General features: G+C 49.0%; 1 protein-coding gene across 1 annotated transcript in view; it reads right to left on the bottom strand.

Annotated features, from left to right (window-relative positions):
- LOC128853846 (hydrocephalus-inducing protein homolog) overlaps positions 1–18,267 on the bottom strand; it is a 36,505-nt gene that overhangs the window by 6,452 nt on the left and 11,786 nt on the right. Inside the window, exons 7-16 of the mRNA XM_054081836.1 lie at positions 15,779–15,980; positions 13,080–13,263; positions 10,613–10,712; positions 9,082–9,200; positions 7,098–7,321; positions 5,364–5,431; positions 3,199–3,434; positions 2,724–2,821; positions 1,363–1,498; positions 791–955 (exon numbers count right to left, since the gene is read on the bottom strand). Of these exons, the coding sequence (XP_053937811.1) occupies positions 791–955; positions 1,363–1,498; positions 2,724–2,821; positions 3,199–3,434; positions 5,364–5,431; positions 7,098–7,321; positions 9,082–9,200; positions 10,613–10,712; positions 13,080–13,263; positions 15,779–15,980 (1,532 nt within the window). The remainder of the gene's footprint in view (positions 1–790; positions 956–1,362; positions 1,499–2,723; positions 2,822–3,198; positions 3,435–5,363; positions 5,432–7,097; positions 7,322–9,081; positions 9,201–10,612; positions 10,713–13,079; positions 13,264–15,778; positions 15,981–18,267) is intronic.

The following is an 18,267-nucleotide window of genomic DNA, read 5'->3' as shown; positions in this document are numbered from 1 at the left end:
TGACCGCTTATTCCGATAGCGAACAGCTGCCAAACCCCCTGCCTGTGGCACACGAGGCTGCCCGGCCACCAGCAGCCCCTCAATGTAGGAGAAGGCACACACCAAATGGAAGCTGGCACGCAGTCACCAGAAAAGAAAACACCAGGGAACAGAATCACAGAGGAACCGTTCACAGCCTGGAGGAAAGATCCATGTGAGACTTCACCCAATTCTATAAAGACCTCGCATCAATACCAGACAGCATAACCTAAGAGAACAAGACCAAGCTTATGTTTTGCGTTCTCGTAATGCATTGCAGTGATTCCCCTGAGGTCGGAATTGCACAATGGGATCCATGTGAGTACATTCTGCCACCAGTGCAGGAGGTACAAAAAAGGCTTGGGCTTTTGGCAGAGAGGTAGAATGGATATTTCTCAGACACGATGGGCCTGACTGTCAGCATAGTTCCTGACACAGCATGTCCCTGTGTCCTCCTGAACCAAAGTCCCAGTGAAGCAGCAGTTGCTCATCCAAGAATGCAGCAGAGTGTGAGATCCAGGGACTGTGATGGGTTTCAGACTGGGCTTGTTATCCCTTACCACAAATCCATCATTAAACGCTGTGTCAGACACCAAAGAAGATGCCATCATTCCTCTTCTCTAGGCTGTTACTCATGCTGTGAATCCCTGCTGTCATTTTCCACAGCCGTGTGCTACAAGTCCTTGTTTTCCCAGGAAGAATCCCTGTACACTTTAGTGTCCCTGCGCCCAGCACGAGTCGCACAATGGCACATTTCTCCCCTAGCACTCACCAGCGGGAATTCTTCCTTCCCAAATGCCGCAACACAAGCAACAGTGTCCTGCTCTCCCGTCACCTGGGCTTCCAGTGTAAATGGGACCTCCACTGAGCTGCAAGGCTGGATAATCCCACACGGCACAGGGCTGGAGTACTGCACAGCAGCAGCGTCCTTGTGTTCCTATAAGGGACAGAATCAAACCCAACTTCAGAGGAAACTTTAAACTTCTTGACATCTAACACGTTTTAAAATGCCCCAGGACAAAGCAGAAGGCCACAAAGCCAGATGTAAGACCAGCATGGACGTAGCACTCTGAGGGGGTCCAAAAGCTGCTGCATCCACAAACACCCACTCCTGTGCAGGCAGCCTCCTTGCAGCAGCTTTGCACAACCTCTAAGCTCTTGTGCATGAAAGAATCCCAGAGATTAGAAGACAATCTACTTCCCAAAGAGTTTATATTCAGGTAGGAATATGAACCCAGGAACCAACCTGAATATGATCACCAAGGTCTTACCCAGAAGCCTTTTATTTTCTCTCATAAACCCTTCAATAACATTTGTGGGCAGGAGGCGGATGCAATGACAAACCTGAGGAAGAACCCTGTAGCAGCCTGGAAGATTGCTGTCATTCACAATGGTCAGCGTCTGCTGACAGGGGACTTTCAGGAAGCACTTTTCAAATGTCACAATAGGGTTGAGCACTCGCAGCTGAGGAATGACACACCTAGGCAGAGAGATGACCAGACATAGAACACAGAGTTTGTTTACTCTCCAAATAGTGTGAAATGGAGCATAACATGTTTGTCACTCCCAAACAGACATTAAATACCCCTAGAGCAATAAACCACCTTTAACTTCTTCTTACCGAATAACCTCTTGTAAAGGAGGGGCAAACCCTGAGACTCAGCATGACAGAGGCTGCCAGGTGCCCAGGCAGAGCATGATGCCCTGTGCCAGAGCTGTCTGATGGGCACCTTCACTGCAGGAGGCTTGTGAGGACCCTCCCAATAGTCCCAGCAAGATGCAAGCTCTGGGGGAGCCTTCCCACCAAAGCCCAGTGCTTGTCAAGGCTCACAGACCACAGCACTCCAGTATCTCAATAAAAATTGAGAGATTCCCTTCTCTCCCATAGCGCTCTTGCTCTGCCTGAAAACTCAGCCACTTGTCCCAGTAATAGAGACGCAAGTTACCATCTGCCTTACGCAGTGGGTGATTGCCCTCTCCCAGTTCCATCCCCACAAATCCATACCTTTCGGTTCCCATCTGCACTTCTTTTACCAAACTGCAGCCCAGACACTGACTGAACAGCTCTGCCTGGAAGAGGGGAAACTCAACCCTCTTACGATTAAACTCACATCCACTGCAGCACAACACCATTGAACTGGCTGCAGCCAGAACAACGTTTTGCTTGGGTCTGAGAATGTCCAAAGGAACCAGAGGGAAGAAACCCGACCTCACCTCATAAACTGTTCTGCCCTTTGTGAAATGTTACCTTTATTTTTCCCCCACCAGACCAGCCACAAGCCCCTTCCCCCTTGCACACACCTTTGTTGACTGAACCAGACACCAGCTTTCAGCAGGCTCCCTGCATACCAAACAAGTTTCGCATTTTGGTTGCAACCCAGCCCAAGTGCAGCACTTGCAGGAAGGAGGAGAGGTAGCCCTTTGGAAACTTGTTATACCTCAAGCATCAAAAACCAGGCCAATAATGAACATAAGTACTGTTCCCTTTAGAGAAAGGCTCGGGGCCAAGCCTGTCTACTGAGCCCAGGTGCTTTGCAACGTGGGCCGCTTTCAAAGCGCTGCTGTTCTCCTATCTGGCTGGGCAGAGCTGGCTCGTTTGGCAGCACTTCTTCTTTGGAGATGGGGCTAGCAAACCGTGAGCAAGGCAGTGTGCTGGTGGTGGATGCATGAGGAGAGAAAATGAACTGCAGGGACAGTGCTGATACCTGGCTCTGAGGAGCAATGAAGACACCTTGCCAACACCCTCCACGTCCACCACCAGTGCCAGACGGTATTTCTTCACAGTGTTGGAACACAGGGTGATCTGGTGGAAGAGAAGATCATGAAATACTTCATCGCTCCCAAAAGCCATTGGCCATGCATGGTGTCCTCTGGTTCTCCTCCCACAGTAAGGAGAGGGAAGGTTTTACCCTAATCCTTCTGCTGGCCCACATGTAGAGGACAGTCTCTGGGAGTAATGAAAGTCTTGTGACAATATCTGCTTTGTTGACTATGCCATGCAGTTATCAGGGCACGTGTGAGCAAAAAAGTGCTCCTTCAGAAATTCCCCAGAGTAACCCAGCCAAGAAACGCCTCACAATAGTGCGTATATCTTACTTGTGTATGCTAGCAGCACTAAAACCCTCTTGTACATGAGCAAAGTTTCAGCTCCACCTGCTGAAGGCCAGACTGTTCCCATACCTGGATATCCTGGAATCCCTGGGGCTGGATGATCCCTCTGCAAGGAGTGATGGTAAATTCAGTCGGCCTGACCTGTCTTCGACTTCTCCTTCTTCGGGATGGGAGGGTGTTGTCCAACATCAGATCAGAAATGGTGACACTGGGCTCTCCTGAGCCATCGTCAGGAATGTAAAGGTTGAAGGTCCTGAGCACCGAGGAGGTGTTAATGAGGCGACAGGACAATGTGCGAGGAAAGCCTAGGAAAACAACCCAAGTAAGAATTTATGCACCAATCAACCCACGGTGTGAATACTCTGTTATGATAAGACTGTGCTTGGACTTCAGCTCTTTTCAATCCCAATTACAGCTAACTTGAGAAGCTGAACAAGGAATTAATCCTTCCCTTTTCTGCTGATCAGAAATTGCTTCTTTGGCAATGCCCACTCTTAGCAATGTGGAACACAAGGAGTTTTTCTCTCTAACTGAGGAGCTCTCTCACATGTCCCCAAAAGAGCACCAATTGATTTTCACTTATAAGCATGCATCCAGACAGACCACTTATTCTGAACATTCAATTCATAAAATTCCCTGTTAACTCCAAGAGCAAGTAGAGTATTGGCACCAAGGAGAAGCTACAGGAAGATAAAGGATGGATGAAATTGGGAGCTACAGCATGATGCAAAGCACTCCAACGCACTTTCTCTAGGCAGGATCCTTAAGGGATCTTCTGGTTTGGGGTCAACTAGGCTGAGCACGAGACAACTTGCAGCCCACTCCACAGGAGGCAAGGTTGGTGCTGCCTTTGGAATTAGCAGGAACTGTCAGCTAACAAATGTTATCTCTCTCCTGAGCTAGCAAATGGAGACATTGCATCCATGCTGCGCACTGGCTTTGGTTACTGCCCACAAAGGTTTGCATCACTTGACCTTTGATACCAGGTTTCCATAAGGCACCAGAGACACAGCCACACCAGGTGGGGATGCTCTGCAGAGACAGGACACCAGCCCACAGCCTGGCTGGCATCCCTGTGAGAAGGAGACATCTCCCACGGCTGCTCACTGAACACTGCTGTAACGCAGGTGGGGAGGGAAAGCAGCTGCAGACACTGCAGGTAGCTCATCCATTCCATCGACAGTGACCACTGCCTGCCTCCAGCCGTGACTCCAGCAGTAACTCCAGCAGGGAGGCGGTAGGCACAAAAAAGACAGACACAGACCTCGCAGCCCCAAACGGGACCAAAGTCTTTGCACACAACACAGCAGTTTTCAGCAGAGCTGACGGCTGCCTTCAGCTGAAAAGGCCAAGTTAATGAGATCACACTGAGTAGCACTAATCTCCTACTACACAACCATATTTCTGCCTGGTGCGTTTCTTCTTTTATTTGTTTGTAAATAAAAAAGTGGCAGAGGAAGGATGTAGAAAAGGGAGAAAGTGGCTCAGGAAAGGCAGAGAGTTGTGTGAAAGGGTCCATGAACAAAATGAAAACACAGAGGCACCCTGAATGCAGAACGATAATAGCCCTTCAACCAGTCCACAACTGATTTCACGCTTAAACTGGAGATCATCTCACTAAAAATGAGCCTTTTGTGAGACTGTGATGCAGAACCAGAATCTGCATTTCAGTGCAGGTGCTCTGGAAGCTCAGTCACCAGTTGTTGACACCAGCAGAGGTGGCCTTTCAGCAGAAAAGGAGCCCACCTCTCCAAGGACATCAGTGCCTGATGCAGAGCTATCCTTTGGGCACATTCGCTGGTAAGGTGATAACGAGGTGCCCTCACAGCACTAATTAACATCTGACACTAAAGGTCAGGTGGGAAATGGTGGCCTTGCCTTGCAACAGGAACATTCACCCAGGCGAGCTACAGGTGGCATAAACTCCCTTCTCCTACAGTCCCATCCCCTGGGCCTTCCTAGGACACAGACTTTCACAGACATTCTTCTGCAAGGACTGGGAGGTTGGGACTGGACTGACTATGAGGGACACCAGGACACGCTGACATCCTATTCCTTTGGTCTCATTTGATCTCATGGTGGTCAAATACCACCTAAACAACCAGCAGCCCTGGTTTTACACACCAAAGGCTGCTGCAGAGGAACACAAGTGAGGGACGCTCTCATGCTACAGTGCTTAATGTTGACCATGAATGGACATCTTGATTCAAAGGTCAAGTGCGGGGCAGACTTACCAAAGGAGACATCACCAAAGGAGAGAGAAGGCACATCAAAATGAACAAGTGGTCCGGTAACACAGCCCCTGTGAGGACAAAGACAGGCACTGGAGATGTGCAAAGCTTTCAGTTTGCATTACAACTCAGATCAGTAACAGCTGGTCTCAGAACGGCAGTGGGTTTCAAACCAGCCCATCAACCTTGTGCTCAGCACAGCATCTGTGTGGACAGGAGGCAGCCCAGGCAAAGCCGTGTGCAACTGAGAGCTGCTGATGCAGCTGAGGGCATCGTGTCAGGCAGGGCCCACTCCCCGCTTGCTGCTGGCCCCACAAAAGACCCTGAACAAATGATGGCTCCGTGCCTCATTTTCCTCATCTGTAAAGTGATGGACACAGAGGTGCCACAGAGAAGTGGATTCGCTGCAACCAGCCTTCCCAGCTGCTGGGTCCATGCTTTGCTATTTCTTAGCTGGAACTGGTGTTTCCATGGGTACACGGAACACCTCCTCAGATGATCTTGGGCCATGCAATCGTCTGTCAACAGACATCTCCCTCCTCCCCTTGCAAAGTATTAGTCTTGTCGTTCTTTTTTTATTGATATCCCCTACCAGTTGGCAAAATTAACCACAGACTCTCTTCATTTCTTTTCTGCTTTGATCTAGTGCCTCCCACCAGCCGCAGCCCAAGAGCCCGGCTGCTGAGCAGACACAGGCAGCCCCAGAGCAGTCAGCATCAGCTTTCTTGCTGATACGTTATCCTCCAGCCCATGGTTATACTGGCTGAGACACGCTCACACGCTGTTGGGGTCCTGAGAAGGGAGCTTTGCCTCTCCTGTCCTCAGGGCTTTTTCCCCCTTCTGCCCCTCACTTGGTGAGGGTTATCTTTTGCAATGGCACCAGCCCAGGGGGTGATGCTCAAGTCCTTGTGACAGCGTTTGCTGCAGAGCCCCCAAAGCCCCTCATCAACACTTTTGCAGCTGCAGAAAGGAGGCACTGGAGCCCTTTCTGCACCAGTGCTGGGAGGACAGCTTGTCCCAACACATTAGCATGAGAGATGAAGCTGAGGCTGCTGCTGCTCATTTTGTACGGATTATTAACAGAGGATTTTAAAAACACTGCTTCTGGCTGCAGAAACGTCCCAGGCTGGCCCAGCCCTCAGCCGTCTCCCAGGCCCTGCTGGCCTTGCTGTGTGTTCAGGTGGGACATCTCCGACCATCACTGCCCAGAGCTGATACCATTACCCTGTCTGCCAGTGTCCACAGGGAAGTGAGCTCCTCGAAAGAGTCACTCCAGCTCCTGGGAGCCCAGGCTGGGCAGCGGGCAACTCCACATATTTTCCATGTGGCCTCCAGGAGATAAACTGTTTTCCATCATGGGCAGAGTCACTGCAAGCCCTGGGGTCTTCCCACAGGTGTAGAAAGGGTCACAGAAGGAACCTGCTGCTGCCAAACTCTGCGCACAGTGTCCCAGAAAGTCACAGAGCCACCCTGCTCAACCATGAAGGCAAAGCTTGGGTCTCCCACAGGGACCCACGGCTTTCAGAGTTAAAGTGTACACTGAGAGCAGCAGAGACACGGTCACTGCCCCTCACAGGGAACCATTGCTGTATCTTCGCTCTGATCCCAGCCACCCCACACTAAGACCTTAGATATCACCTTTTTTACCACTGCTTCACCATAAAATGAGGTTGGTGGGTGACGACTGCCCAGGGAAGGCTACAGATGTGCCCATCAAGTTCCTATATCCCTCCTCACCTGATAGTCAAAGTCACAGGCTCAGGGGATCCATTTACATTGAATCTGAATTCTTCTGTGAACTCCCCCAGGATGGTGGAACTGAAGGAGATCTTGATGATTTGGAGCCTGTTTGGTGAAATGAGACCTTCCTGAGGGAGAAAGGTGAAGCAGGAGCCCAGAGCTGTAGTTGGAGGCTCCAGGCTGAAGAAAGCATCAATGGCTCCTTTGTTAAACAGGATCATCTGCAGCAACAAGAAAGCGAGATAGAAATACATAAGGAATCTTCCTTTCTACAGAAGGCTGATTTGTGTTTCAGTAATCACTTAACACCCGCAGAAGAAAGAAGCCAATGAAAATACAAACAGGACAAGTTTTGCCTTTGGGTTGTTTTCATGCAAAGCAGTGATAACTTCACACAAACAGAATCCTGCTGGGTTTATCGCACTGACACGGAGGGGTCCACTTTGCCTTGCAGAGCAGAGGCCGTGCCCAGCATTAGCTCATCGATGCAGCCCTGCCCCTAAGAGCCCCCAAAGGCCAGCTGCCACCTCACCAGCGACTCATCCACAGCAGCTTCTGCTGCAGGTGAGTCGGGTCCTGCCAAGGGCAGAACGTATTCAGCTTCCACTGCAGCTGACGAGTTCACTGCCTATAGCAGACACCTCAGGGCCGCTCTCTGGCTCTGCTGCAGGACATCAGGTTCCTTTTCTTTTTCCTTCAGTGTGGCGGTTTCTCAGTCTTTGCTCAAACAGACACATCAGGAAAGGAGGAGTGGGAGGTGCAGAGCTGCTCCATCTACTCCAAAGATTTTCTTTTCCCTAAATACTCACAGCCACTGCTTGTGAATTTACCATGAAGAGAATAAACCATGAATTCAGAACCAAGCCCGTTTTGTCAAACGCTGGGGAGATCAGCTGCCTCGAACAAGTGACACAATCCCGCAGCGTTGTTTGAGACTCAGCTCTTTTCATGTCAGGCAAGAAATGCCTACACCTGCCTGCGTGCTGCCAGGCACCAACAAACCCACCCAAAGCAGAGCTGTAACACTACCAGTTGTTGCAGGGGAAACCCTGCCATTCCTACTGGTGGATATCTCTGCTTTGGATTCCTGTGGCCTAATTTTTGTCCTTGCAAAATCTGTCAGAAAAGTTGAGACAGAAGTAGAGAGGTGTCCCTTATTCTTTAAGCTTCTTTAAGCTGCTGTTGAAAAGATTCCTGTACTCCCTCTCTGAAACAGTGAATTGCAAACTGCTCACTCCTCTCACATTTTTTACACCTTAGTTACAAATTGCAATCAGGGATCCTATGCTGAGCTGAGGTTTAGCTCCGGTCTCGCTGCTTAGTGCAGCACTGATAGCATCACCTACTTACTCACACTTTCTCAAGTAATGAAAAGAATAAATTGATGGAGAGAATTAGTAAAGTAGCAGCATTAAAAATGCACACAGAGCACAATATTTTGATTTGAAAACACCTTAATGTGTGAAAACTCCTTCCCGGCCACAGTCAAGCTTTTAAAAGCATCTGGCATGATGTATTGCCCCATTTTCTACCTCTTTCCATTGCTCCATCTTATTTTTTTTCAGAAGACTCAACACCAGGGCAAGGCGGGGGTGGAGAAATAGGCAAATATGGAGAAAGTTTTTTTCCTGAAATGCTTTGCTCTCTTTAGAGCCAGAGGTGTTCCAAAGCTGAAGTGTCTTTTTAACGCAGTGTTGCTTTCGTGTGTCAAAGAGGCTTTTTTTCCAGGAAGCCTCCCAGCTGACCTCAAAGGGAGGTTGCCCAAAGGCAGGGACCAGGGCTTCACAAACAACATACGCATCTTTCAGAACCCCGAAAAAATCATCCACACGCTGTGAAACCTCTCAGACTTCACTGTTATGTCACTGTTCTCTGCTTACAACTGCCTGAGTTGCCAGAAATCCTGCAGGTCCATGGGGCTCCCAGCTGTCCAGGGAGCCATCAGGATCCATCCTAGCCCCTGTGAACCCCTACTGCTCACCTCATAAGTCTGCGCTGATTCAACAGAGACCTTCCCGATGTCCAGCTGGTCCAAGTCAGAGCAGAGCTGGGGCCCTATGCCTTCCCCTTTGATGCGCAGGGGCAGCCTGGTTTCACGGCCTGGGGAGAGAGAGACTTCTGTTTCAGTGCAACAATTCCTTCTGTTATCCTGGATTTTCCAAGCTGCCTCCATGCTAGTCCCCAACTCCAGGCCGGAAGGGACCAGCTCTAGATGCTCCAGGGGAAGATGCAGGACCCTTCTCTTCCCTCAGGTACTGTAGAACAAGAATTTAAATCTCAGTAGGAATAATGCCCTGGCACATCCTGCAGCGGTCACACTCAGGCATTGCTGCCTTCCTTTCAAATAAAGAGGGGTGTAGGTGGCCCAACAGCACAGGACCTTGTTGCTGAGGTTCTTCACTTCTGCTTTCTGACACCCTTCCCTGTGTTTAATGACTGGCTTTGAATGTGATTCTCATCTGACCACACCAACAAACACTTTTACACAATGCAGGTCAACCCTTACTCAACAAGGTAAGGGACAAATTATCATTCCGGATTTAGCATCTCCCTGCAAAAGTGGCTTAGAAAGGGGTTTCACAAACTGTAACTCAATACAGTTCTGTGTGCAGACAAACCCAAAAATCAATTTTAAGTGTCTGTGCCCTGCACTGCGTGCTTCCTTCCAGCACACAAGAGACACAGCTTTATTTGCATGAATAAATAAGAAAGTTCATTTTGAGCTTATGTATTTCTCAAGAGCAAATGTTGGCAAACCCATGCATTGACTGTTCTGAGATCTGAGATCCAAACTTGTAGCCACACATCCTAGAATCATAGAATAGTTTAGGTTGGAAGAGACCTTAAAGGTCATCTAGTTCCAACCCCTCTGCCATGGGCAGGGACATCCCACTAAATCAGGCTGCCCAACGCCCCATCCAACCTGGCCTTGAACACCTCCAGGGATGGGGCAGCCACAACTTCCCTTGGCAACCTGATCCAGTGTCTCACCACTCTCATGGTAAAGAAATTCTTCCTAATGTCTAGTCTAAATCTGCCCCTCTCCAGTTTATACCTGCTCCCCCTGGTCCTATCCCCACAAGCCTTTACGAGAAGCCCCTCTCCAGCTTTCCTGTAGCCCCTTCAGGTACTGGAAGGTTGCTATAAGATCTCCTCAGATCCTTCTCCAGGCTGAACAAGCCCAACTCTCTCAGCCTGTCCTCACAGGGAAGGTGCTCCAGCCCTCCAACCATCTTTGTAGCCCTCCTCTGGACCCGTTCCAACAGCTCCATATCCTTCTTACACTGCGGATTCCAGAACTGGACACAGTAATCCAGATGAGTTCTCAAGGTATCCTGAGGGATCTCCAGGTATCCTGAGGGCTACTTGGAAACTGCAGGGACGGTGGGCACATGCCAGCACGGCCCTGCTGGCCACTGACCCTTCCTAGCAATTACACGTGAGCAGAGTGGGCTGGAAGACTGCTCGTGCCTCGCCTTCCCTGTGCCTGAGAGGAGACCAAGGAGCCATACCTGAGATGTCACAGTAGACCATTTGTTTGTAGACTCTGGCTTCTTGGGGTTTAAAGATCACATTAATTACAACTGAAGAATTTGGCAAGACATCTCCTTCCTAAAACAGAAGCAGACAGCAGATCATTTATCTTCAAATGTTACATTTCTTCTTTTCAGTCCCAGAAATCAGATCAGAAAAAAATTAGCAAATCTAATGGATTTTTCCACTCTCAGTTACAAAGGTGCTGCCTCTTCCACCCTTTTCTTGCATGTATTCAGAAGTGCACAATGTACCCAAGTGAGCCACAGCAATTGGCACCCAGCAGAACAAGCCCTCCTGCTGCGGATCAATGGAGAACAGGCTCCTTCCCACCCATGGCTGCTTCTGCCCTGTGCCAGGAGCAGTCAGCCAGCACACAGGCTCTTCCAGCTGACAGATGACCTGAGAAAGGAGTAGAGTGTCTCATGCACCTTGTTTCTCTCTGCAAGGCGCACACGTTCCTGTTCCCATGAACATATGCTCAAACAAGAAGAGATGGCGTTTGCTTACACTTCCACACCTCTTTCAACAAGAAAGCTCTTTTCCTTGACATACTCTTGCTCAGGGTTTTAAGTTTGCACCATGCTAGCAGTCTGTTTGCAGTTGTCTTCTGCTTCCTCAAGCTCTTCTCCCTCTGCTTCTCTCCCACACTGCATCCCAGCACTGGTGTTCAGGCCTGCAGAGCCTTGCTGCGCAGTTTCAGAGACAGCCCTGCCTTGTAAAGGCTCTCACTCACTTCTTGCAACCGCTTTAAATAAAGGCACTGCTTGTATCCCCTCAAGCCCTGGCCTTACAAATGTCTCTTTATGCATTGTTGACATCAATATATGCACCTCTGGCAACTGTAATGCTCCTGTACCAGGAATGAGGAATTCAGAAGGAAACAAAAACAATAGTCCTATTTTTCTGCCCTCCAAGTGAGGCTTTGACTCTGCTTGCTGCTGGGCAACCTCAGTGCCTTCTTCAGAAGTCTTGAACTGATGGGAGCCTCCAGCACTCCTGCAGCATAAATATTAAATGACTGTAACTCTCTCCATTGATTCAGCGCTGACAGCTCAGAGGGCCATCCGCACAGAAACCACCGAGCTCTGACACAGGGTGTTATTGGGCTGCAGCTGCAAATAATTCCCTAAGGCACAGTCTGCTCCGAGTCGACTGAAGAGAGGGAAGAACAGGTAGAAGAAACCGTTGCCAACACCAACAATGACCACAACATGAAGAAAAGAGAAGCCTGAAAGCATAAAGTCACCTGGATCCCTCTCAAAACCTAGAGCAAACACATTCGCCAGATCAAACATACTTCATGTTTCGATCCAGGAAGTAACTGGATGAAGATGAAGCCTTATGACACGACAACACACTTGCTTTAGAAAGAAAACTGGAGGATCAGCCTGCAACCCACAGTCAGCGTGCTGGATATCAGAGCCTTTGGGTGCCACAGGGGTGCTGCAAGGCCATCATGACATGGAGTACCAGGACTCGGTGCTGTGGGACTGCGCCTCAGTGCACTTCAGGAGCTCATGAGCAGGTTAAACAACTTGTGGACACATAGTCTGACTGTAATGAAGCAGGACCCCTGGGACACTCTCCAGAACCAGCTCTGACACGCTACAGGATGCTCTTAGTGCTCAGCTGAACAACTCCCACGTTCTACAAGATTCCTGCCGCTCCCATGATCACATCATGCTGCTGTCAGCTACAGTGGCATGAAACTACCATTATGCTGACATAGGTGGCTCTCAGCCTTACAAGGACGACCAAAGAAAACATGATCCCCTGCCAAAAGGGGGAAAAGAAACCCCATTTCACCTATTTTAAAAGGAAGAAGAGGTTATGATTATTCTAGCATCTACTTCAAGATAAGGAGGGATTTTGTACTGCTAGGCAGCAGGCATTCTTCCTCTCAGACCACGCAAATACTCAGAATCAGGGCTCTGCTTGAATGAAGGACATGGGGCTTTGCTTGTGTAAACAGAAAAGCAAACTATTTTCTGTACCTATGTGCAATAGAACTCAAAAAGTCCATTGGAACCTGCCAGGCTTTTGTCCAGGTTGCATGAAGTGAGTGGTATTTCCATGATTACACCTGGCTTGAATTTGGCTTCATTTCCACTGACCATCTCATTTTTCAGGTCAACATGTGAACTAAAAGTGCTCGAACACCCATACACGACGTATAAGGCGTGGCCTTCTGCACAGCAACTGATACCTCTAAATACAGTAAGGACACTTAAGTGGTCTTAATTTATAGCCTTTGCAGCAGACTTTGGCTTTAGGCAGCTCTCACCACCTGCCAAGAGCCAATAGTTCAGAAATGCTTTTTGTAACAAGCTCTCCTGAAGTCTTTCTCGGCACATTCCATCAGCTAATGCGGGATCTGCCAAATGACCTCATTAGGGAAGACGGGAAGAGGAGAAGGAAGGGAAGTTCTAAGGCATCGCTTACCACTGGATCAATGGTGAAAATATCACTGGAGAAAAGCGTGCGGTCTCCTTGCCCTTTTGCACTCTGGTTCCGGTCGTTGCTGGAGAGAAGAGGACGGCATTCTCGGAGACTGGAGAACTCCAAGCACTCCTTGAGAAAACAATCCAACATGTCATCCTCCCTGCTCCGCAGCCTCTGGCACAGCCTGTGGGGAGAGACAAACCAAGCAGATAATTTAATGAGCAACTTCTTTGCAGAGACCATCGTGTAACCACACGGGTAGCAATGCACTCGAGTAGGAACAGCAGCAGCTCAGCAAGGGGCTGACCCTGCACCACGGGCTTTCAAAGAGATCTGACTGCCACTTGCTGTCCTCTGGCAAGGCAGGAAGTTTTACTTCACACTTAGAAGCGAAGAAGAGGTTTTCTGCAGGCAAACAGCCCTTGAGAGAGCAACTTGGCTGAAAGGTCGTTTAAGCCTAGCCTTGAAACACCTTCCCTTTTTCCTTTTTGGCCTCCTCTGCAAAGCTTTGACACAGCTGATCTCTCCTGTACTTGGCAGTCATAGCAGAAATAATTTTAATATTCATAGATCACAATCAAGAGGAGAAGGGAGCACTGCTGCACAGCAGCTGCTTCCCAGCTGAATCACTGCTGTCCTCCCTTCCCTCTCCAGTCCCCTGGCCATGGAGAACCAGCAGGGGACAACTCTGGGGGATGAACGGAAAGCTCCATGTGCAGCAGATGCACTACGCACAAGACAGCAATCACCACCCAGCTAAATTCAAATGCAGTTAGAAAGGTACTACAGTCGTGGACATTGCAAGCTGCACGCAGACAGAGCTGCGGCCAAATGCTGTCACCAGCACCAAAAATCCTCACATTGGCTCACTCCGGCAGGGTGCAACGGGAAATGCTTCTTTAGGGCTGACCTGCAGTGCTATGCATGAGGAAGGATTCCAGCCACTGAGATAAGCAACTTCCAACTCAACCTCCATCAACAGGCAATAATTCCATCTTGAAATCCCAAAAAGCCTTGCAGGAGGGAGATGGAGCAAATCCCTGGGTAGACCTTCTAACTATCCAGGTCATTTTGGGTCACATCCCAGTGCAGGGTCTCACACTGCCTCCATCCACAAAGAAGTCTTCCCTGCTCCAAGACCTCAAAAGCTTCTCTGAGAGCAGGAGAGTGGCCCTGGAGCTATGGCCACCCCTAAGATTGCAAGTAAGGAAGAACAAAACCTCCTGGTCAGTGTCCAGGACACAAACTGGCAAAACGAACGGTCCAGGGAGGTATCGAGAGAAGGTCATGAGATTTTCTCTTAAGACACCTGGGTCAGGGCAATCCCCGATTTCAGTACATGATGGGAGATGAAGTGACTGAGAGGAGCCCTGCAGAGAAGGACTTGGGGGTGTTGGTCGATGAGAAGCTCGACACAAGCCGGCAATGTGTGCTTGCAGCCCAGAAGGCCAGTCATATCCTGGGCTACATCAAAAGAAGCGTGGCCAGCAGAGCAAAGGAGGGCATTCTGCCCTTCTATTCCTCTCTTGTGAAACCTCATCTGGATTACTGTGTCCAGTTCTGGAATCCTCAATGTAAGTAGGATATGGAGCTGTTGGAATGGGTCCAGAGGAGGGCTAAAAAAATGATTGGAGGGCTGGAGCACCTTCCATATGAGGACAGGAGAAGAGAAGGCTCTGAGGAGATCATATAGTGACCTTCCAGTACCTGAGGGGGGCCTACAAGAAAGCTGGAGAGGGACTATTCATAAAGGCTTCTGGGGATAGGATGAGGGGGAATAAGAACTGGAGAGGGGCAGATGTAGACTAGATGTTAGGAAGAATTTCTTTACCATGACAGTGGTGAGACACTGGAACAGATTGCCAAGGGAAGTTGTGGCTGCCCCACCCCTGGAGGTGTTCAGGGCCAGGCTGGGTGGGGCGTTGGGCAGCCTGATTTAGTGGGATGTCTCTGCCCATGGCAGAGGGGTTGGAACTAGATGACCTTTAAGGTCTCTTCCAACCCAAACTATTCTATGATTCTAGGATTCTATGATTCTATGATCTCTCATCACCACAAGTACATAGACTGCTGAAGCCCAAATGCACTTCCCAGTCCTGTGCTGTCCTACCTTCCCCACAGAACCCTCCACCTCCAAACTCTCCTCAGGCTCCAAGGAAGGGCAGAAACACATCATTCTGCTGGAAACCAGGACAGTGGAATACAATCCAACATCCCACAGCAGGATGGCCTCAGCTTTCTGGGCCAAAGCACTCTGCCCTGCACCCTGCCTGGAAAGTAGTTGCCGCCTTATCAAAGCTGGAATGGAAGCATCCGCACTTATCATCACAACAGTTGTTCCCTGCAGCTACGTTAAAGTCCCAGGTAACAAATACTGATGCTTCCTCAGCCTTGTGGACCCTCTGTAGCCCAGGGATCTCTGGACCTCAGTGGTCCTCTGCTCCCACAAAAAAATCAAATTTGCTACCAAGTCACTGTAATCACACTTTTGCCCCAAAACAGCATCCTCAGCTGGAGCTCGGGTGGGACTGGAATGGGAAGTGCTGAGCTCCGTTACCCTGAAGGTCAGTGACATCCCCTCACACCGTGGATGCTTTACTTGCCCTAAAACATTCCAGAGCACCGACAACCCTATGAGGCCACACGTTACTTTTATCCTTGCACACAATATCCAACTGAAAGGAGTCTTCCAAACAAACCTCAGCTTCCGCTTATCCTCCTCTTCCTGAGTAACAAAAGCCTTCCACTGGAAGTGGGCAGTGATTCCACTCCGATTGTGGATGACCACAGTGCCGCGGTTTTCCAGAGTGAGGTAAGTCTTCTCAATTGTCAAGGACCTCCTCTCCAGCCTGATGTTGACATCTACAGCCGCTCCATAAAGGCTTGTGTGGGTATCTTCACCTGAAACAAAGCACAGGAGAGTCTTTGCTCACCCCACTTGCTGATACTACAACAGGGATAACCACCATTCGCAGAAGGAAGCGTTACGGCTCTTTGGCAGTCTAACATCTCCACAGATCAATACATTTATCATATCCCTATGGCTGTGGGTGGACAGCATGAGGATGTCCTGGACACAACCTAAAGCACCTTATTTCTGGGTGTGTTTGTAGAAATTTATCCCCAAGCTGACACTGCTGGCAGTGAGATTTTTCAGATGTCCCCAGGTGGCCTGTAGGTTGCTATCCCACTCAGGTCACAATGAATTCTGGATTGAGATAATTCAGGTGACTGAGGAATCCCACTCCAGTCAGCATTCACCCTAATGCTCTACAATGTTCTGGACTACAAACAATGCTAGGAACAACTACAAAATAAAACACCACGAAAGCTGTCATCACCTCCCTGTCTAAATCTATGGCCACGTGGGTCTTGAAACCTTGGGTACAGTTCTGACCTCGCAAAACAAGCTGAAGTCTTTGAAATTAAATAGAGAAGGGCAGGAAGTACAACTAAAAGTATGGAGCAGCTTCTATGTGAAGACTGAATAAGATTCCTGAACCAAGAAATCATATGGAAGATAGATGGGAGAGGTTTGTGAAAGCAGGAATGGCCTGGAAAATGTGAAGAAGGAAAAAATTGTCCTGATTTGTCATAAAAAAGGAACTCGAGGGCCTGAAATAATGTTATTAGTCAGAAATTACACAAAAGCCGTACTACTTTTCCAGGGAATATTCCTTCCTTTGGAACTTTTTGCCACAGGAAGCTGTAGAGGCTGACAGCTGTAAATCCAGAGAGCAACCAGACAAACCCTTTGAAGATAAACCCATGAGAAACTATGAAATAAACATGAGACTAAAGCCCCCATCACAGAAAACTGCTAACTCCGGGGGAGGAAAAGGAGACGCACTGCCTGTTTCCACACGTTTTGCTGAGCATCGCTGTGGCTGCTCTCCTGGAGAGGAGCTGGGAATGCAGCCATCCTTATGCCTCTACCTTCAGGCTTTGAGGGCTCTTTTGAAGGCTGGAGGGTTTTCCAGAGTACCTTCAGCCACAGAGAGAAGCATCTGACATACTGAATACCTAAACCCACAAACCACTCGGTACAGCAGAGCGCGCACAGCTGCCCGTGAGGCAGGGGAAGCCACAGATCTGTTCCCCAGGCAGATGAGCTCACACAGAAAACGGAGCTGTCAGGGCTGGCCAAGGGCAGCTGCAGACTTCATGTCTCGGGAACCAAGATAGATGTGTGTCACAGTTTAGATTCTTGGTTGGTTAAGTTTAAAAAACATCTCCGTACTGTAACCGTGATTTAGAACCACTTGACAGGGCAATATCCATGGGGTGGTGTTTGGGATGCTTGGTTCTTGTGGAAGCCCCTTTACTGAATTTGAACCTCTCTGCCCTATCATTATTTACACAACACGATCCTATCACACGCTGCCAGCTCTCTCATCCTTAGGTGCTCCTGAGAACTTCCCTGCAGATGGCAGGGCACAGCGCGCTTTGCAACCCAAATGAAGCAATGCCAGAACTTGAAGTTAAAAGCCAGACTTTTGATACAGAGGTGGAGCAGCTGGTTTGGGTTGTGCGCTCCTGAATGATGCTCTGACACAGCAGAAACAGCACTGTGCTTTATTCCAGCATCCATCTGCATGGCTATGGATGCAGGGTTGTTAGCACATCACAACTTTTTACTGTCTTGAAGCTTGAGGCTTTGGGCAGCCTGATCTAGTAGGGTGGCCCTGCCCATGGCAGGGGGGTTGGAACTAGATGATCTTTAAGGTCCCTTCCAACCCAAACTATTCTAGGATTCTACCATTCTACCATTCTACCATTCTATGATTCTATTCTTTCTGGTCCTATTCTGAAGGAAAAACATTTTAAAGGGGAATTTACAGAAGAGCTATAACACCTTTCTGAATTCTTCTAATGCTACATGATCATTCTGCTGCAAGAGGGAATAGTTTTCAAAGCAGGCTAAACTGTTATTAAATATAAAGAATTCTGGTTTGCCTGAAAGTAAAGCTCCATGAATGGATGAGCAAACCCTTGAACAAGACTTCCAAACAGATTTGGGGTTTTATGAAGAACACTTTCTTAGTGCTCAACAGCCGGTACCTTCCTTCACCAACTACTGCTCTGAAGAGTAGGAAGCTGGTAGGCAGATGGATCAGACTGAATAAAAGAGAACTGTGCCCCACTCATTTTGTCTTCACTGGGGGGTATTTTTACTTTATCCCTGCCG

The sequence above is a fragment of the Cuculus canorus genome, chromosome 16 (genome assembly GCF_017976375.1).
Source record: "Cuculus canorus isolate bCucCan1 chromosome 16, bCucCan1.pri, whole genome shotgun sequence".
Lineage (NCBI taxonomy): Eukaryota > Metazoa > Chordata > Aves > Cuculiformes > Cuculidae > Cuculus > Cuculus canorus.
Note: the sequence above shows the minus strand (reverse complement) of the source record. Positions and strands in the feature narration are given on the sequence as shown.